The 18,421-nt window shown below is 39.7% G+C and overlaps 1 protein-coding gene and 1 non-coding gene across 5 annotated transcripts; both read right to left on the bottom strand.

Moving 5' to 3' along the window:
* Positions 1-7,722: 7,722 nt before the first annotated feature.
* Positions 7,723-7,830, bottom strand: LOC149817860 (small nucleolar RNA Z279/snoR105/snoR108). Its single transcript, XR_016427498.1, has one exon. It is a non-coding gene; the product is annotated as a small nucleolar RNA Z279/snoR105/snoR108 (small nucleolar RNA).
* Positions 7,831-12,163: 4,333 nt separating this feature from the next.
* Positions 12,164-17,660, bottom strand: LOC149817859 (translocase of chloroplast 120, chloroplastic-like). 4 transcript variants are annotated; one of them, XR_016426955.1, is made up of 4 exons: positions 17,562-17,660; positions 16,802-17,299; positions 13,227-16,697; positions 12,164-12,426 (listed from the first exon to the last, which is right to left on the bottom strand). XR_016426955.1 is itself a non-coding variant. In XM_089983968.1 (3 exons), the coding sequence occupies exons 2-3, from the start codon at positions 17,259-17,261 to the stop codon at positions 13,315-13,317; spliced, it is 3,843 nt and encodes a 1,280-aa protein (XP_089840094.1). In that variant the 5' UTR covers positions 17,262-17,299; positions 17,562-17,660; the 3' UTR covers positions 12,887-13,314. The 4 variants fall into 4 exon arrangements, 1 of the variants encoding a protein (XP_089840094.1); XR_016426957.1 differs by having other exon boundaries at positions 13,227-16,643; positions 17,562-17,649; XR_016426956.1 differs by lacking the exon at positions 17,562-17,660 and having other exon boundaries at positions 16,802-17,373.
* Positions 17,661-18,421: the final 761 nt, after the last annotated feature.

Here is an 18,421-nt window from a genome sequence, read left to right as displayed (position 1 = left end):
CGAAAAATAATAATAATAATAATAAATAAGTTTCCCTCATCATTTGAGCATAAATAAAAATTAGTTGAGAATAATTTTTTTTTATTTGATAATCCAAGAGAAAAACCCTTCATCATGCCATTAATGAGGATGATGTTGATCACGAGAATTTTCATTCATATAATATGAAAAATTTAAGAGAAAAAAGTGAATTTATAAGCCTTTTGTTATGGTCAATCAATGAATACTTCTTCCTAAGCAGAGAAATCACATTTTTCATAGTAAGTTGGGTGTTACATACACTTTGATAGTCAATTTATCACATGAAACTTTTTGATAAGGTAAATTTCTTTTTAATTGTTTTTAGTTTGTCATTTTCTGTTTGCGGGGGCGATGGATGGACGATTAACAAAAACTTGTTTTGAAACCAATTTTTCAATTAAACTTTGAAAGTTAAATGACAAATAAAACTCATTTTTCTCAAAATATTGGCAGGTAACTTTTGAGAAAAAACATTTAAAATTTGAAACATTATTCATTAAATAAAAAAACACAATTACGGGATTCAATGCATAGTGATAAACCACAAAATCCCAGCAGCCAAAAACTCGCAGAAAATTAATTGTTTTTGTAAATTTTGTGTTTTTAGCAAAATTTCAGCAATAAAAAATAAATTAAAATATAAAATAAATTTTTATTAAGAAATAAAAATATTTTGAAATAAAAATTCAAGGTTTTTTTATGATAAATATCACATTTAAAATGTGATATTTATGTTTTTGATGAAAAAATCATGACAAATTGAAAATATCGTGAGAAATTGTTGTTTTTAACTTTTACATAATTTCTTGAGATATTTTTGCAAGATTTTTTTCCATAAATCTCGTGATATTTGTCATTATGATTCAACATATCTTGGGGTTTGATCTTATTGTCTTGAATTTTATTGTATCCCATGAAAGTGAAAGCACGCTTTTGTGCCAATGTGACATGGTGGAGCCCATAAAAAGGTCACTTGTGTGCAAGCGGATCAAGTTCAAGGGATCTTTGATAAAAAAGCATTCAAGGCTCATTGAGATTCGTTCATCATATATATATATATATATATATATATATATATATGATGGGAGCTCAGTGACAAAATGACAAAATCTCCACAGCCAAAAAGTCATGATTTTTTTTTTCCAAGTTTTGCATCTTTTGTTAAAATCTATGCAATAAAAATAATTTTTATAAAAAAATAAAATTAAAATAAAAACACACGGTTTTTATATAAAATAGACGACAAAAACATAAATATAGGGTTTAAAACGTGATATTAATGTTTCAGACAAAAAAAATCATGAGAAATTGCCATTTTTAACTTTCAAATAATTTTTTGCAGGAATTTCATAGATCTCGCGATCTTTGTCACTATGAATAGAAGGAACCCGGAAGCCCTTAAAATGTACAGTCTCAAGCTGGATTGGTTTACAACCATTTCTTATGCCAAATACTTTTTAGATCAATGGCATTCATAAATGGATGGATGTGGTTTGTTTAAAGGGTAAAGGCTTGTTGGGCTCTTGAGCATCATTCATCTTGAAGATGAACAACATCCAAGGAACTTTGGATGCTTTTCCATGCAAGGTCTTTAAACTTGATCCACTCTCTCTTACTTTCCATACTGCACAAATGCAAGGTCGTTTGTTTTAGCCCTTTTAATACAAAATGGAGCCATTTCCCATAGTGGTTGAAACAAACACCCTTAAGAGATGGCTGCAGACCCACCACTTTTCTGAAAATAGCATTAAACCAAGCCCACTCCCTCCCCCGGAGAGAAGAAATTTCCTAAAGTTGGGGGCATTTCCTATAGTAGGCCCACCAGGCCACCACCTTTCATGTGAATAAGACTTGGTTAGAGGAACTGGTGTAATACTCATGATTTTTTTATAATTATAAATGAAATAAATATGAATTTTATGTGCATTTATGGCTTGAAATTAGTTTTTGATTAATTTTGATTTAATGCAAAATTTAATTCAATAATTTTGATTAATTTAATGTTCAAATTGAGGTTGACTTTATACTTAAGTCGAAATTAAAGTGAAAGCAAAATTTGATTTGATTTTAAGGGTGTAATCCAATTATAATTTGAATTTGAAAGTAAATTTAACTTGAGTTTAGTTAGAATTTAATTAGTACTCAATTTAGTTGGATTTGAATCTAAATTGAACACTGAATGGATTCAATTGAGATCTGGATCCATTGGGTGGGATACCCTTTATGTGGGCTCCACTTAAAATCATGCACCTATGTGACATAGGTGTGAATTAAGTTCATATAGGTCTTAGGTAAAACCGTATTTGGGAGGAACCAACCTAAGGTAATTAACATTTAAAAATAACAATTTATCAAGCTAATTAGGTAAGATAAAAATAGTTTTTTGGACTATATCCCCTCCCTATTTTGGAGTGGGACACATCTTAGGTGTAGAGATATATTAGGTGGCATGATTTTTATAAGAAGTTTTCTAAATTTAACATACTTAAAAAAAGTAACATAATCCCTAATTAAATGGGTTGTTAAGGAAGTTGAATTGTACTCTCTTCCCCTTTACATGATTTTGAGAGAGAAGTCCTTTTTCATAGTTGGTTGCTTGTGACAACTGACATAACCACTTATGTAATATATTATATTAGCTAATAAATTATTTTAATTAAAGATTTGATGGAATTAATTAGAAAGTTTTTCTGAAATTCTAGTCCTAAGTTTTTCTGACATTAGTCAAAGAATGACTTACTTTAACCTACCCTTATACTCAATTCAACCCTTAATCCGGATTGAATAGGCCTCCTTTTTTAAGTCTTTTTTTATTTTATTTATTTTCAAATTTTATAATTATTTTTTGAATTTTGAAAACATTAAAGCGATTGATTCAGCCTGATTAGATTCAAGCCTAAACCAGCCGATTCCCTAAACTTTTTTAATATCAATCCAATTTAGAACCCAATGTTAACAAGATTGGTTTCTACACCGATAAGCTCACGATTGAAGTGGTTTTCTTCGGTTATATGGAAAAGGGACAATTTTGGACCTATGTATTAGGTCCAACTAAATCTCTCTCTCTCTCTCTCTCTCTCTCTCTCTCTCTCTCTCTCTCTCTCTCTCTCCAGTTTGTGCTATAGTTGTGGTTTCATCAGTTAATCAGCCTTCTCCAGATGATGTGTCTTCAACGTAATCTCGTTTGGGGTCTACACGAAATGGAATGGAGGTCAGCATGACTATATATCGCATGCAAAGGAGAGATGTTGTCTCGCCGTGTCGTTCACTCCGGACACGCGGACCTCAGATTGTTCCATGTTGTGTTTAATGAAGATGGTTTGCTGGAATATTCGGGGCCTAAACTGCCCGACAAAACGCTTATTCTTGTCTAATTGGATTAGACGGGAAAATTTGGACGTGATTAATATTTGTGAAACAAAGATGCAAGAGGTTTCTATTGCTTTGGTTTCAGAGTTGTGGAGGGGTGCGAGTTTCTGTTTTAAAGCAACTATTAATCATGCTAGGGGCATTTTAATTTTGTGAAAGTCTTCATTGGGGGCAACTCAGGTGGACCTGGGTCAGTTTTTTATTTTCATCGCTTTCCCTGTATAACCTCTGAACCGTATGGTCGTGCTTACTGCGGTGTATGGCCCAAATTGCGCTTCTAGGAGATTATTGTTATGGGAGAATCTAAATCGAGTGCTCACTCTGGCTGGTGATTGCCATATTCTATTGGGAGATTTTAATTGTTTATTGATCATTCAAGATTCGAACAATTTAGTGATGCCCAATCCATCGATCAGAGGATTCCAAGAATTCGTTGCCACTAATCAATTATACCCCATGCCATTGTCTGAAAAAAGGTTTACTTGGTCTAATCGACGTGCACGATCATGTTGTAGGGTGCTAGATAGAGTCTTAAATTCAACTGGATTCCTCGAAATCATCCCAGATATAAAGGGGTGGATTCTTTCCCCAACTGTGTCCGACCATGGTCAGGTGATCGTGCAACGGGGAGGAAGCTTTAGATCAGTTCGTCGATTTTCTTTCGAGCAGTGGTGGTTAACTGAACTAGAGTTTCATTTAGTGGTTGAGGGGTCATGGAGTTCGATGGTTTATGAAGACAGAGCTGCTATCCGATATCAAAAGAAACTTTTGCGCCTAGCTAAGGATATTAAAATTTGGTTGCAAAGGCGGTCTGTGAGTAAGTTTTATGAGATGGTTGAATGGGAGGCAAAAATCCCATCACTGTTCACCCTATTATCTTCCACCGAAGGGTTGTCGGATGCGCAGTTGTAGGGGTTGCAAAGCATACTTGTTGATCGGGCGACGTTATTGAAACGTTGGAGGATAAAAGAGGAGTTGAAGTGGAAGCAGTGTGCTCAGGTGAAATGGTTGGCGACAAAGGATGAAAATACTCATTTTTTCTATTCATTTGCTTCCGATCGGTTTAGACGAAGTATCCTTCAATTGATCACAATTGACAGGGTGTTGTGGGAAGGGCAGAATCTTGTGCCGGCGGTCTCCAACTATTTCGAGAAGCTTTATTCTATTTCGCCAAATACATGGGGTAATATTGGGCATGAGTTATTTCTTTCTTTTCAACTAGATCAGGTCTTAAGCTTGCAACATAGGTTTTCGGAAGCAGAAATCATGAACGCAATTAAAGATTTGTTAGGTTGAAAGGCACCGGGAGTAGATGGTTTCCCTGTAGATTTTTTCAAAGTTTTTTGGAGAGTAGTGAAAAGTGATTTGTGTATAGTGTTGATGAGTTTCATTATAACTCTAGACTGCCTAGGCAGTGTCATGTCAGATTAATCTTTCTTATTGCAAAAGAAAGCGTCGCCACAGATATTATGTGCTTTCGTCCAATTTCCATAATGGGAGTCTTGTATCATATAGTCACAAAGGTCTTAGCATCAAGACTTAAATTAGTTGTATCTAATCTATTTTCTGATTTTCAATTTGCTTTTATCCCTAATAGGAGAGTTCAACAAGCATATATCTCGACTTTAGAGGTCATTCATTCCATGCACGCGAGTCGTACTCCTTACTTCGTGTTGAAGCTTGATTTTAATAAAGCATATGATTCTGTGTGCTGGCCTTTTCTTTTGCAAGTGGTGAATCATATGAGATTCAGTAGCCGTTTTTCCAGATGGGTGCCACAACTCCTTACCAATGCACAAATTATGGTGTCCATTAACAGGGTAAAGGGTGAGCAGTTTTCATTGCGATGCGGCCTACGACAGGGATGTCCGTTATCTCCACTTTTGTTTAATACAGTAGTAGAAGGACTTGTGGTGGTTCTTAGATGCGCGCAAACAAGGGGCTTTATACAGTCGTTGGATATCCAAGGTTTTTCTGGGCATATTATACAATATGCAGACAATATGCTAGTCTTTGGAAGGGCTTCACTATAGCAGATGTTTCGCATAAGGCTTATTCTCATGTTTTTTGCAGCTTTGTCCGGGTTGAGGCTCAATGAAAATAAGTGTTCGATCACGCTTCTGAATGGCGATCCGACCAGTCAAAATGCGGTGGAAAAAGTTTTCAACTGCGCTTTAGGGCCATTGTCGATCAAGTACTTGGGGCTTCCCCTACAAGTCAAACCAACCTCTAAAACATCATGGGCACCGTTTGTTGACAAGGTGTGTCTTAAGCTCCAGTCTTGGCGTGCCAGATATTTGTCTCTTGTATGCATAATTACTTTGATCAGACATGTTTTGTCAGCGATTCCAAAATTTTTTATGTCAGTTTGTGTCATGCCTGTCAACGTTGAGCAACAACTTAAGCGCATCCTGTCAAGGTTTTTGTGGTGTGGTGTAAATGGACCTTATAAGAGGCACTTGGTGGGATGGGACTTCATCGTTATGCCAAGGATTATGGCTGACTTAGGAATTTTAGCTTTGCGTAAAAGGAGTATGGCATTGGTTGTGAAGCAGTGTTGGTTGGCTCATACTTCACAAGATGCATGTGCAAACTTTCTTTGGCTGAAATATGGTCTAATCGATTTGCTTGCTGTTCGTCGAGGGGCTCATGGACCATACACATCGCATTTGAGAAAAATGTGGTTTAGGACATTGCGTTTGTTTCTTGACAGGGATTTGGACGTGGGGTAGACAGATCTTAGCTTCAATGGGCAGTCTCGAATACAGGAGTTTTCCAAGTCCACAAGGTCTACCGTTCTTTTTTACCTCCAGGTCCGGGTTGGATCCCGAAAAATGCTTTATGGGTGAAGGGACCATCTCCGAGGACCAAGGTATTGGCTTGGTTGATTCTTCATGACCGGATACAAACCCATAACAATATCAAGAGGATGAGGTTTCAATTTTTCAGTTGGTGTGTGCTTTGTCGACAAGCTGAAGAAACTACACATCTTTTTTGGTCGTGTGAAGTGTTTCAAAAATTGTTTTCTAAAACTTGGAGGGCTCCATTAGTTGTTGTGCGGGAGGGCTGCTTTGCGTTAGATCTTATCTTCGGCCCTGCTATAATTAGACGCGAACAAAAGTGGAGGACTATTTGGAGAGTTTGGTTATTTACACTGTGGTTGTTCATATGGATGGCCAAAAATGATGCTATTTTTCGGAATGTCCTGTTCAACCTTAACTGTTTGACTCATAGGGTCTCGGCTGATGTGTATGCTATCTTCTGCATATATCTCAAAGACCTGCCTCTGCCACCAACCAATCCCCATCTAGATGTTTGTGGTCCTTGATGAGTTTTTTGTTTTGTGTTCAGGTTTTTTCTGTTTTTTATGTAAATGGTGTTTTCATGTTTTGTTGTTGTGTTTGTGCTTGTGGGAGAGTTTCACTTTTAAGTAATGTTGATCGCTTTTCGGCTCTCTCTCTCTCTTTCTCTTTGTTGGGGTCGCTTTTTAGAAAAAAAGAGATTCATATCCATATCCATCCGATGTCCATACTCGGCCTACCCGTGTGCTCAGATTTGGAGCTGGGTGTGTATAAATCCTTTTAACCATGTTTTCAAATGGGTCCAACGGTGATGTAGACAGTGATGGTTTGACATGGGTTCATTAGTGTGTGTGTGTGTGTGTGTGAGAGAGAGAGAGAGAGAGAGAGAGAGAGAGAGAGAGAGAGAGAGAGAGAGAGCATTCAGATCTTAAATAGGGATGGTAGTGGACGGGGGGGGGGGTGGGGCCTCGCCCCCCCTTGCCCCGTTTGGATCGGGGATGGAGGACATGAAAGGGGATGGACTTAGGTTTTTCCCCACCCTGCCCCCATCCTGTCTTCAATCCCCACCTTGCCTCACCCCACCCCGTCCCCTATTATTCTTTAGAGATGGCAGTGGACTGAGGGAAAACAGGGTCCTGCCCCACCTCTCCCCATTTGGACTGAGGATGGTGTGGGGTATGGAGGTTAAAATCAATACCCATGCCGGGATGGAGGGCAGGATTTCACCCCGGCCCCGGTCCACTGTCATCCCTAATCTTAAATGTGCCCTGATCGATTGGACTAGAAACATGTATTATCCAAATCCGAATCTACCTAAACTGCATTATATGGGAATCCCCGTTGAGCTGCTATTGCCACCGGCATTGGTTTGTTTAGTTCTTAGCGAGAATTTTTCCAAGAATATTGTGAGAAAAATAAACTCCAAAAATAAGATCAATAAAATGCTTATTAACATTTTTTATGATTTTACTTTAAGAGAAGTTGGTTGATAATATATTTATTTTAGGTATGTTTGGTTTTGGGGTGGGTGGGAATCAGAATGGTGAAGATGGGAGTGCCCAAATGTCGTAACCAGGCTGGTTGGGGCAAGCACCCTTCCCGCATGTTATCAGCAGGATTGATCCACTCATCACCTTCTCTTTGCTGCCTGAAGGATCATAGCTAATACCCTTACCCTCGACCCTTTTTTATAGCCTCTGTCAGCGTCCCCATTTTCTCCACCTCATCGATATGGGACTAAACTTTTTAACACTCCTGCGCACATGACATTCTAACATGAGGCTACTCCCACTTGCTTTATTTTTGTATATGGTGTTCCAACTTCCTTGGATGGTTCTAAGATCCAGATTTGAACCAAGGTTCAAATGGGTCAGACCCTGCAAATCACCAGCATGTGTTCCCCAACACAACTTGCTAAGGCTACTACTACCAACAAACCGCTGATCTTGGGGGTCTACCTAACCCCAGCTTGCCTATAAAAAAAAAACTAAATAAACCAGTGATCTTCGACTGCTTTAGGTTGTATTTGATTTGCTGGACAACGCTGCCCAGACAGAATGGGTGGCATTTGTCCAGAACCCATCAGTGCCCGACTGGCGCATCCCATGGTGAAGAGTTATAATGTGGTGCACGGCACGCTATTTATTCCATTCTTCCAGGTTGTCTTTTGTATATCAAACACGGGATGCCGGATGCTGGGGCCCCATTGTACCAGCAGCGGGATTTGTCTGGCATGTCAAACATGCCCTTAAAGGGCGTTTGAGGCAATGGACTCACACATCTAGGACAACTCGTCATAAATGAGCGTGTCTACGACAATGTTTCGGTCTCAGGTTTAGGGATGGCAGTGGACCGGGGGACAACAGGCCCCCGCCTCGCCCCATTTGGACCGGGGATGAAGGGCATGAAACGGGGATGGAGGCGGGGATGAAGGTTAAAATCTATCCCCGTGCAGGGATGGAGGCGGGGATGGACTTATGCTTTCCCTCATCCCCGTCTCAATCCCTGCCTTGCCCCGCCCCATCCTGTCTCCAATCCTTTAAGGGATGACTATAGACCAAGGGGAAACGGGTTCCGCCTCACCCCCGTTTGGACCGGGGATGGAGGACATGAAATGTGGACGGAGGAGGGGGTGGAGGTTAAAATCCATCCCCGGCGGGGATGGAGGTTTGGATTTTGAAACGGGGCGGGGGTGGAGACCTTGTCCCCCGCCCAGTCCACTGCCATCCCTACTCAGGTTCCAACAAGTATGTCCTTCCAAATTGGGAAGCAAGTGCAGCTTGCTGTTTGATGGTGGCTGTGTGCGTGTCTTGGGTCGCATGAGTCCAACGCATGAAGCGTGCCCTAGATATGGTGTAACAAACTTCTAAGTCATGACTACATAAGCTCCGGGAAAACCTAGAATGAGGCCCCATGACCACCCTGCCTTACTCGGTCCACCTTTGAAAACACATATGCGCCAGCTGGGTTTGATATGGCATCTTCAACTCAACGCCTTCACAACCACCCCTGCTGATCATGCGCACGGCCCCGGCCGTGTTAAGCCCCATAATCATGTAACTCAAATAAGCCACCATATATGAACTCTGGAAACAGTCAATTTTGACTTTGACAGAACTTTCACATAGGGGGGATTAGATGCAATCACATTTCGCACTTTTAATGTGCCGCTGCACCTGACTACCCTCCATCTGGTGCGGCGGCACACTAAATGTGTGCAATGTGATCACTACTGATCTTACCACCCTTTTACAAGAAAAGCATGTGCATTAAAAAGTGAGACATTTTACAATCTATTTGGTTCATCTTGGGGAGAGATTGAGCTTCAAGAACTAATGAAAGTTGAAATAGAAAATGATCATATTATCCTGGGAAAATGATATGTTTTTCGAAATACCCTACAATTTACATTATCCACCTCATATCCACAATAGTGAATGCCCTATTTTTTAAAAATATTTTTACCCTTTACACTAGCGAACCTTAAAGGTTCGCACCCTACCATGCTAATCTCCTTTAAGTAACATATCGTCAAGGAGGTTAAAAAATGTGGGGTGACATTTGCATATATATAAAACGACACTCGTGAGCTATCATGCGAATCTTTTTTAAGTAATTGATCGTCAAGGAGGTCTGCAAATATGTAAGGATATATATAGTATGACATTCGTGAGTTACCATGCGAATCTCTTTTAAGTATCTAATCGTTAAGGAAATCGGCAAATGCTCGGTGACAATCGCATATATAGAACGACATTCATGAGCTACCGTGTGAATCTCTTTTAAACAACTAATCGTCAAGTTAACAACTTAAAAGTATTAGTAGAAAGATCCGAACATCAAAGATCTAAATAATAACACGAAATATTTTTATAGAGCTACTTAAATGAGATTCTCAGGATAGCTCACAAATGTCATACTATATATATCACTGTGAACTCATTGACAATCAGTTGCTTAAAGAAGATTTGCATGATAACTCACAAATGTCACTATATTTTGACAATGAATTACTTAAAAGAGATTCGAATGATGTACTATATATAGTAATGTCATCACACATTTGCAAACCTCCCTAACGATACTTAAAGAAGATTTGTATGACAACTCAAGAATGTTGTAATATATATATATATATATATATATATATATATAATTGATGATATATTAAGGATAAAAATGTTCTAAAAAAGTGGGGCATCCGATATTGTGGACATAGGATGAGTAATGCAAATTGTTGAGCATTTTAAAAAAATGTCATTTTTTGCAAAGACAGTATGGTCATTTTTCCAAGAAAAAAAACAAGTTATCCCTCATCAAACTAAAGAGCAGCCCAAAGAAATCACAAATGTCAAAACAAGTCAGCCACGGATCCCTCCACCTTACAACGTAAGATACATCAGACTGGCACTGAAACCCCTCCTCTTCAAGTTTAGTTTAAGGGCCTCCTCCAACGAAGCAAGCTACAAAGAAGGTTATCGATCCAGGTCCCCAAATGCGATGTTTCGGGAATAAACATATACCTGAATCCTGCATTGATCAGTAACAGGCCCTTCACTAAGAACTTGTGATCTTCATAACATCAGCGGAGTATTTCATTTCACTTGCCTTCCTCCGGATATGTGACCTTTAGGAGTTTTCAGGAGATGTAACCAGCCCTCAGCTCATTTTCTTTGAGATCTCTTCTAAACCGTACTACCCAGCCTTCACCGATTCGTGGCACTTGACACACACATTCATAATTATATATATATATATATATATATATATATATATATATATATATATATATATATATATATATATACACCCCTCTTAAATCCCATTATGCAAGTTGTTTTGATCAAATATGTTCTTATAGATGGATTCAGCATGGTCGATTTAATAAGAATCATACTTTTTTGTCAAAAAAATGATTTTTTAAATCACAATTTTTTTGTGTTGTCAACCCTTGATTTTTTAATCGCCAAAAAATTCCTGAACACAAGTCAGATTTCAGCAATTTAAATGTTGATCTTCACTAAATGAATGGTGTAGAATCGTAGATAACATCTATGGGGTCCTATTTGATCAAAACAACTTGTATCAATGAAATCCCAATGAGGGGCATGAAGATAGGGATGACAGAGAGATGAGTGGAACGATTTGCACTCAGCTTTTATGTAGTTTTTGTCCCATCATACATCTCTTAATTCTTGCAAAAAAAACATTTGAGATGTCTTCTCTTTAATGTTAACCAAGCAAAATTCCTTTGAAGCTACATTGTAAGTCTTTCTAAATCAATGAGAAGTATATTCAAGTCTTTCTTTCCCTTTAGCTTTTTCAATTAAGTTGCCTTAATAAGAAACCAGCTTTTGTTACTTATTGTCCTTCTCGGTAAGGGTAAAAAAGGGTTTAATTCAGGTTAGGTCATGGTTGATATGAGCCCAGCACCGAGCCCTCGAGTGATTGATTCAAATCTACATCAAAATCAGATCTAAACTAATATGCTGGTATAGGATCAGGATTCAACATTCATATTGTGATACCACACGATAAAAAAGAAAATGAACAAGAACGAGGCTTTCACATGTAATCGAAAAGGGGTCAGATTCTCTTTTCCATGCCTAGCCACAAAACCACATTCCAAATGTATCATCAACAAGTCAATTTCTCACATACATTTTTTCCTACAGATATCAAGGGCGAAAAAAGTGCAAAGAATGAAAGCCCATGCAGCGTAATAGTGGATACAGCCACACAGGGAACATGCTGATGACAAGACGAAAGATGTCCTGAATGCCCCCAAGGTTCTCATGGAAGATGCAAACCAGATTATTTAGTTTGGCAGCTGCTCTGAGGTGACAAGCCAAATGTACAATAACAAATTCCTAAAATTATTCAACTGAAATTTCATAATATCTCAGGCAGTTCCATGAGCTACTTATGTACAAACATGCATATGTGATTATCTTACATGGAAAAATAGGAGGGATGTGAATAGATATTTTTATAAAAAAGATGTAGTTCATGTACATATACTCGAAACATAGGCATGCCTGTGTACATGTGCACATATATGTCGGAATAACTTTTACATATGCCTCGCTTAGTTTACGGACTAGTAAAAGCTTCCATGAGTCAAAACAGAAGGTGAAAATAGAGACAAAAAGGGAGAAGAATAGAAACATTTTGACCTTGCATAAATGTGGTGGTCATCCCCTGTTGCATATACTGCTTGCAGCAACTGTCCCCTCTACAACAATTAAGTAAATTGTCACCTCTATCCATAGCAGATTCGCAATAGCTAGCTAAGATCACCATGACATGTGTTAAAGGAAGAAAAAGTACCACAACAGCTATTCAACAATCAAAACACGAGAACAGCATGCTACACCTCTTTTCCTTTTGTTTTTCAATCTATTAATTTATCTGGGAACTCGAGAAAACAAACAATAATGTGTATAAACTACAGGGTAAAGTAACAAAGCACAAGTAATTTGTCCAAATGGTTTCCACTTTCCAGAGTATTAATTGCCCCATCAGGAAAAGTTTTCTGAACTGACAACCCCACAGATTATTTCTACAGGACCTTGCAACAAAAAAAATCTGGAATGTTTAGGCTCAGATGAATGATCTCAAGATTGCATCAGAAAAAGATAAGTGCTTTTATAGTTCATAAAAGAGTCTGAACCTAGTTCATCAGGGCTTTCATCTACAACAAGAAGAAAACAAAATTCTTGAATTCATATAAAATTAAGATGATTATGCTCCCAAGACATAGATAAACGTGTGATAAAATTCTCAAGAAGCTTTAGAAAAAGAACTGCTGCTTCATTCCAATGATTTCTAAACCGACTCCATATTAACTACTAGAATGATATTTTCCCGTCAAGCACTACAAACAGAAAATATAAAATAACCTAACCTAACCAATCTCCAACGGATGAAACTCCTAGAAAGTTCCAGAAAGCCAGTAGAGAAAGTATATAATGAATAAAGCACATGTTTTAACTTTTAAACTAAAGGAACAAGTCAGCAGCTTATTTCACTCACATTTGAAGCCGATCAAAATGAACAGGCTTTTGATATATTTAGTTCCAATTATTGATTGGCTGCTGCATAGATGTATTCTTTCTACATCCTACTGTGTGAACTCGGAATTGAATAACCTGTTCTTGATAATATTTCTCAACACTGGGAGCAAACCAATAAGAGCTATCTGAATATGTTCTGAGCTACTCAATCGAATACTAACTTGGCCAGCACCTCTGTTGTTCAAATTTGCACGAGCGATCATGTTTGTACCTCTTCCCACAGGGAACTGAGACTGTAGATTACATCCAATAGCAAGATCTCCATGCCAGTCCATGACAGAGAGACCAATAATAGATAGTGCCTGACCTATTGGATAGTCCTTGTCTCTGAGAGTAGCTTCCAGGCTACCACCATAAGCTACATCTCCTCTGCCAGCCATAGCACCACCGGACATGACCACCTTGAACCTCTTGTTAGTCATCAGCTTGTCCTCAAGCTTAAGGCCAGCTGTAAGAGCATCACCCAAAAGTGTAACCGAAAGACCAGCTGCAGCCTTGTTACACCTGTAGTTACTGAACCTTGTTTCACTACGCAATGTATATGCAATGTCCTTTCCGACCGTCTGCATGTCAAAACCCAAATTGGTTGCTTTTCCTTCTCCATGTTTTATTGAACTTGCACATTCTAGCTGAAGATTGGACTCCCTCTTGTCCTTAGAAACTTGACCAGAGATGGATATAGGGATTTTATCTTTTATCACAAACAACCTTTCCACATTAAGTCCTTCATAACCAACATCATGATCCCAGCCATGAGTTTCTAAAACTGGCCTAACAAGCCACTGGCTTGATGTATCAAGGTAACGATACCTGTGTGTGGGATTGTCAGAATCAAAGGAAGCAGGTAATGTCATGTCCGGCATAGGAACAGGCACTGACGCTGCACCACCACTTTCCTCTTCCATATTTTCATTATATTCATTAGTCGGCTGTTTACCTGATGCTGCCATTTTTTTCAGCAGCTTGCGACGCTGTTTCTCCTCCTTCAACTGTTTTTTCATGAAAAGCTTTTCTCGGTAGTCCAGCTCATCGAAATAAGCCTTTCGTTGTTCTTTGTTCAACTTAGATATTTGTTGCTTGGTTAGGCGCTTAAACGGGGGCAGCTCATCATATTCCCTCTCGTCATCGGAATCAGACGACTCATCCAAATCCTCATCCATAGCATCCTCATCACCAAACTGTTCCTCAGGAAGTCTTAGTTGAGGTCTTTGCTGGAGAAGGGAAGACAGAAGGAATGGCAAAGGAGGAACTCTTGAACGCATTCCAAAAGGCTTTCCAAGAGGGCTGGTTTGCAACTTGAGAAGTGCATTAGCTTCTGAAAGAATCTTTGATGCAAAAGAGAGCAGCAGCAAATGTGGCTTCCAAACCTGCCCATTTGGCAAGACTCTTTGCCCAGCCCTGTTTGTCCTGCAAGCAGAATGGTTCTCCACCAACGAAACAGGGTTCATCAGCCTCATATCTCCCGCTGCTTGGCGGATGGCTTGTTGAACAACATGAGAGCGCTGTGCAACAAACATTTCATAACTCAGTGTACCATTTGGCCCTTCAGGTGGAGCAGATGCAGCATGAGTCAACACCACGATGGCATTAAACCACACTGCAGGTCCAAAAATATCAGTTATTGTACGTAGCAATGGCAAATCTCCGTTATCCCTAGTCTGCATATCTAGACGATCAAGGTACAAAACAATGTCTGGAGGAGTCTTTTTCATAATGCTTTTGACAGAATGGAGGATCTTCTCATTGCGTCGCTGATCAAGAAAGGAAGATAGCAGCCCTGGAGTGTCAATCACCCTTACCTTGATTCCCTGAACTGTCCCCACAACAGCCTGGACTTTCTTTGTGCCCATCTGAAATGCATCTGTGTTAAATTTGACCTCATCAAAAATGGAATTGATGGTGGCACTTTTACCTACTCCTGTTTTTCCAAGTACCATGATGGTGCAAGAGAAATCGAGGGCATCCTGCCCTGCCGCTTCCAATTGCTCTGCTAGGGCACTTGCTCTGTCAAAGCTAAATGCCCCAGCTCTACTCCCCCGAAGCTGTTCTGCTAGACCAAGCCTGTAAAGAACTTGAGCCACCACAGGATTATGCGGAGTCTGCCCAAGCCTATGAGCCAGGCGCAAAAATTTCACTCGAATCATCTGAAGCTTTTCACGAGTCTCACTGTCCTCATCTGTTTCGCCATTGGAAGTTTCGTCAGTGACATGAGATCGAGCAGGAGGCACAGTTCCATTAGCCCGTGCTTGCTGCTGGTTACGAGGTACTGGCTCTAACGGGGACGCACATGATCCGAGCCCAGCAGGCCGAGGTGGAGGAGTAGGGCTATCACTGGAAGTTCCAACCGAGGAACCTCCCATGGATTTCATACCAGATTTATGGGTAGCCACACTTGGCTTTGCATGCACTTCAACTTGACTTGAGGCATCCAACTGCATGGATGGCGATGCTTTTCTTTCATCGTGTCTACTAGCAGTTGAATTACCATTACTTGCAGACTGATCATTTCCATTCAAGATGGATTCTTGCACCTTATCTTTTTCTTCCAAACCATTGTCACTAATTTCAACGTCGACTTGAGACGAATAGTGGGATTCAATTCCATTAGTCGGTGCTTGCTGCGGAGCACGAGAAACGGGCTCTAATAAAGGGGAAGACGACCCAAGGCCAGCAGGACGAACTGGGGGAAGATGCAACTCTTTGGAACTTTCAGCTGATGAACTAATCAGTGTTGCTGTCATTGCACTAGATATCTCAATAGCTATGGTTGATTGAACTACATGCTTATGCTTCAGTTCTTCAATTGATCTCAACAGTACAGATGTTGTCGGTTCTGTTTCAGAAGAGTTATCAGAAGTTTCCTCATCATGATACATTGAAAATCCTGCAGTCTCATTCAATGCGCATTCTTCTTCTTCCCCTTTACTGTTTATTTGCACTTCATCAGTTGATTTAAACTGCTTATCCTCATCTCCAGCAGACCTAAGGCCAACTTCTTTTTCTTCATCATCATCATCTTCTTCTTCTAAGGCTCCATTAATGTGTCCACGCTGAGCAGTCTCGACACCTTCCACAGCTGATTCAACCGAGCCAGACAGATTCTTCTTGCCTGTCCCGGTGGAAACATCCTCAAGAGGTTCATTTGGAGCCTCATTCCCTTTTTCATCAATATCATGGTCGGTATTGCGAGTTACAATGGTAGAAACTTGCATACGCTGATCATCCACACCTTTAAACTTCTCTTGAACAACAGCATTCTCTTCACAGGATTCCTCTTTGCGACACTTGGAATCCTTCAATCCACTATCCATCGAAACAGCGTTCGCCTCTCCATCAATGTTTTCAGTATGCGGTATAGATTCTGCAGAATCAATTTCTGCACCATTCGAATAAGCCATGGGGAACTCATTCTGATTAGGTTCAGTATTGCCTAAAGAATCAGCATAATTGATTCAGTAAAAACAAAATCTTGATAGAAAACTACTAAGTAAAAACATTGAGAGAGCCAAAACACGGTGAAAAGGGATAATCCACCTGCTTGTTGATGAATTGCTTCCGCAGAATCGCACTCTCGGTCGATTTCTCTATCTTCAACCACAGGCTCCCCATTTTCGGCAATTTCAGACGCATGTTGCCTGCCTCCACCAATTGATGACTCGTGCGCGATCGACCATTCGAGATGGTCGCTCGCTCCAGCATCTCCATACCCTTCTAGCGAAGGATGTTCCGACGGTTCTTCGAATTTCTCCGATTCGTGGACCACCAGAGACTCCTGCGGCTGTTTCTCCGCCTTCCCGTCACCATTTTCCGCCATTCTTTCTTCCTCTTCCAAGCACCGTCCACATTCTTCCCCCTCCGCGGCTTCCTCAATCGCATCGTCTCCATCCAGATCCTTCATACCGCCATCCAATCTCTCCACCACCTCCTCCTCAGCTACGCCCGACTTCTCCGGACCACGACAATTATCGACGACGCCACCGCCATTCTCGGCCATGATTAAGTCAAGTTCCACCTCAGGTTCCAAACCGAGCCCTAATTACCCATTAAAGAAACCAAGAAAAGAACGGCAAGAAAGGAAAAATCAAAACAAGAAAACCCTAACCAAAATCGGTTTGAAAATAGACAAAAACAGCATTCTTTTTCAGAAAACCAACACCACCATGAAAAGGTGAAAACCAAACCGAACAGCCCACAATAGTTTACAGAAAAAAACAGAGGAGAAGACTCAAAAAAATTCACACTCAAGGCATCCGAAACAGAAAAAAAATGAGGACGGAAATGGATTTCTTGTTACCTCATCCAGTGAGGGCGAAGAGACGAAGAAAAGAGAGGGCTCTCTCTCTCTCTCTGTGTGTGTGTGCCTGTGAAAGAGATGAAGCACTAGAAAAGAGTTGATTTGACTCAGCCAATCCTTCATCTCTATCTTCGGCCATGCTGAGGTACGGAACGGTGTTGGAGATCGGACGGCTGCGATTGCTGTTAGTGGCAGATCGCATGGGACTCTTTTCATATTCTTTCCTCTTTCATTTGTTTTTTTTTTCGGGTCGGATATAAGGATAATCAGGTTCCCTATCTAGGGATGGCAGTGGACCGGGAAAAACCCCAATTCGTTTGATTTGGGGGTAAGGATGGAGGACATAAAACCGAGAATGAACCGGGGGGGGGATGAAGGCGAAAATCAAAACTCCTGCAATGATTAACTTACTTTTGCCCTCCATCTCTTATTCTCGTTAATGAAATTATTAATATATTTTTATTATATTATAAAATAATATTTAAATTATATATATTTATATATTTATTTATTTATTTTTAAGTTCTTACTTCTTAAGATAAAAATGATGGGAGGAGAAGGATTCATGTGGATTTTCTTTTTTGGTTCATATCGCCGACCCCAATTGTTTTGAGATGAAGGCATAGTTGTTATTGTTGTAAGTTCTTACATTTTAACCTTATTTTCTTTTTTCTTTCCTCTAACCGCTTTAAAAAAAAAATATTTAAATCTTATATGAAAGGAAAACAAATCCGGTACCAAAAATAAAATACATGAATTCAAGAATGAACCAAAAATAAAGGTAAAAATCAAAACCCATCACGAGAATGAAAGGCAAAATTTTGAGACGGGACAGGAGTGGAGAGTTTGTCTCCCACACC

This window comes from Nuphar pumila, chromosome 13, assembly GCF_984573655.1.
Source record: "Nuphar pumila chromosome 13, dmNupPumi1.hap1.1, whole genome shotgun sequence".
Classification (NCBI taxonomy): domain Eukaryota; kingdom Viridiplantae; phylum Streptophyta; class Magnoliopsida; order Nymphaeales; family Nymphaeaceae; genus Nuphar; species Nuphar pumila.
The sequence above is the reverse complement of the archived record's forward strand: the minus strand, read 5'-3'. Positions and strand labels throughout refer to the sequence as shown.

Bases quoted from the DNA above. Each gene is read 5' to 3' on its own strand.
- LOC149817859 (XM_089983968.1), bottom strand. From the start codon at position 17,261: ATGGCCGAGAATGGCGGTGGCGTCGTCGATAATTGTCGTGGTCCGGAG. The intron at 16,698-16,801 runs GTGGATTATCCC...CTGATTCTTTAG, and splicing joins AGCAATTCATCAACAAGCAG to GCAATACTGAACCTAATCAG.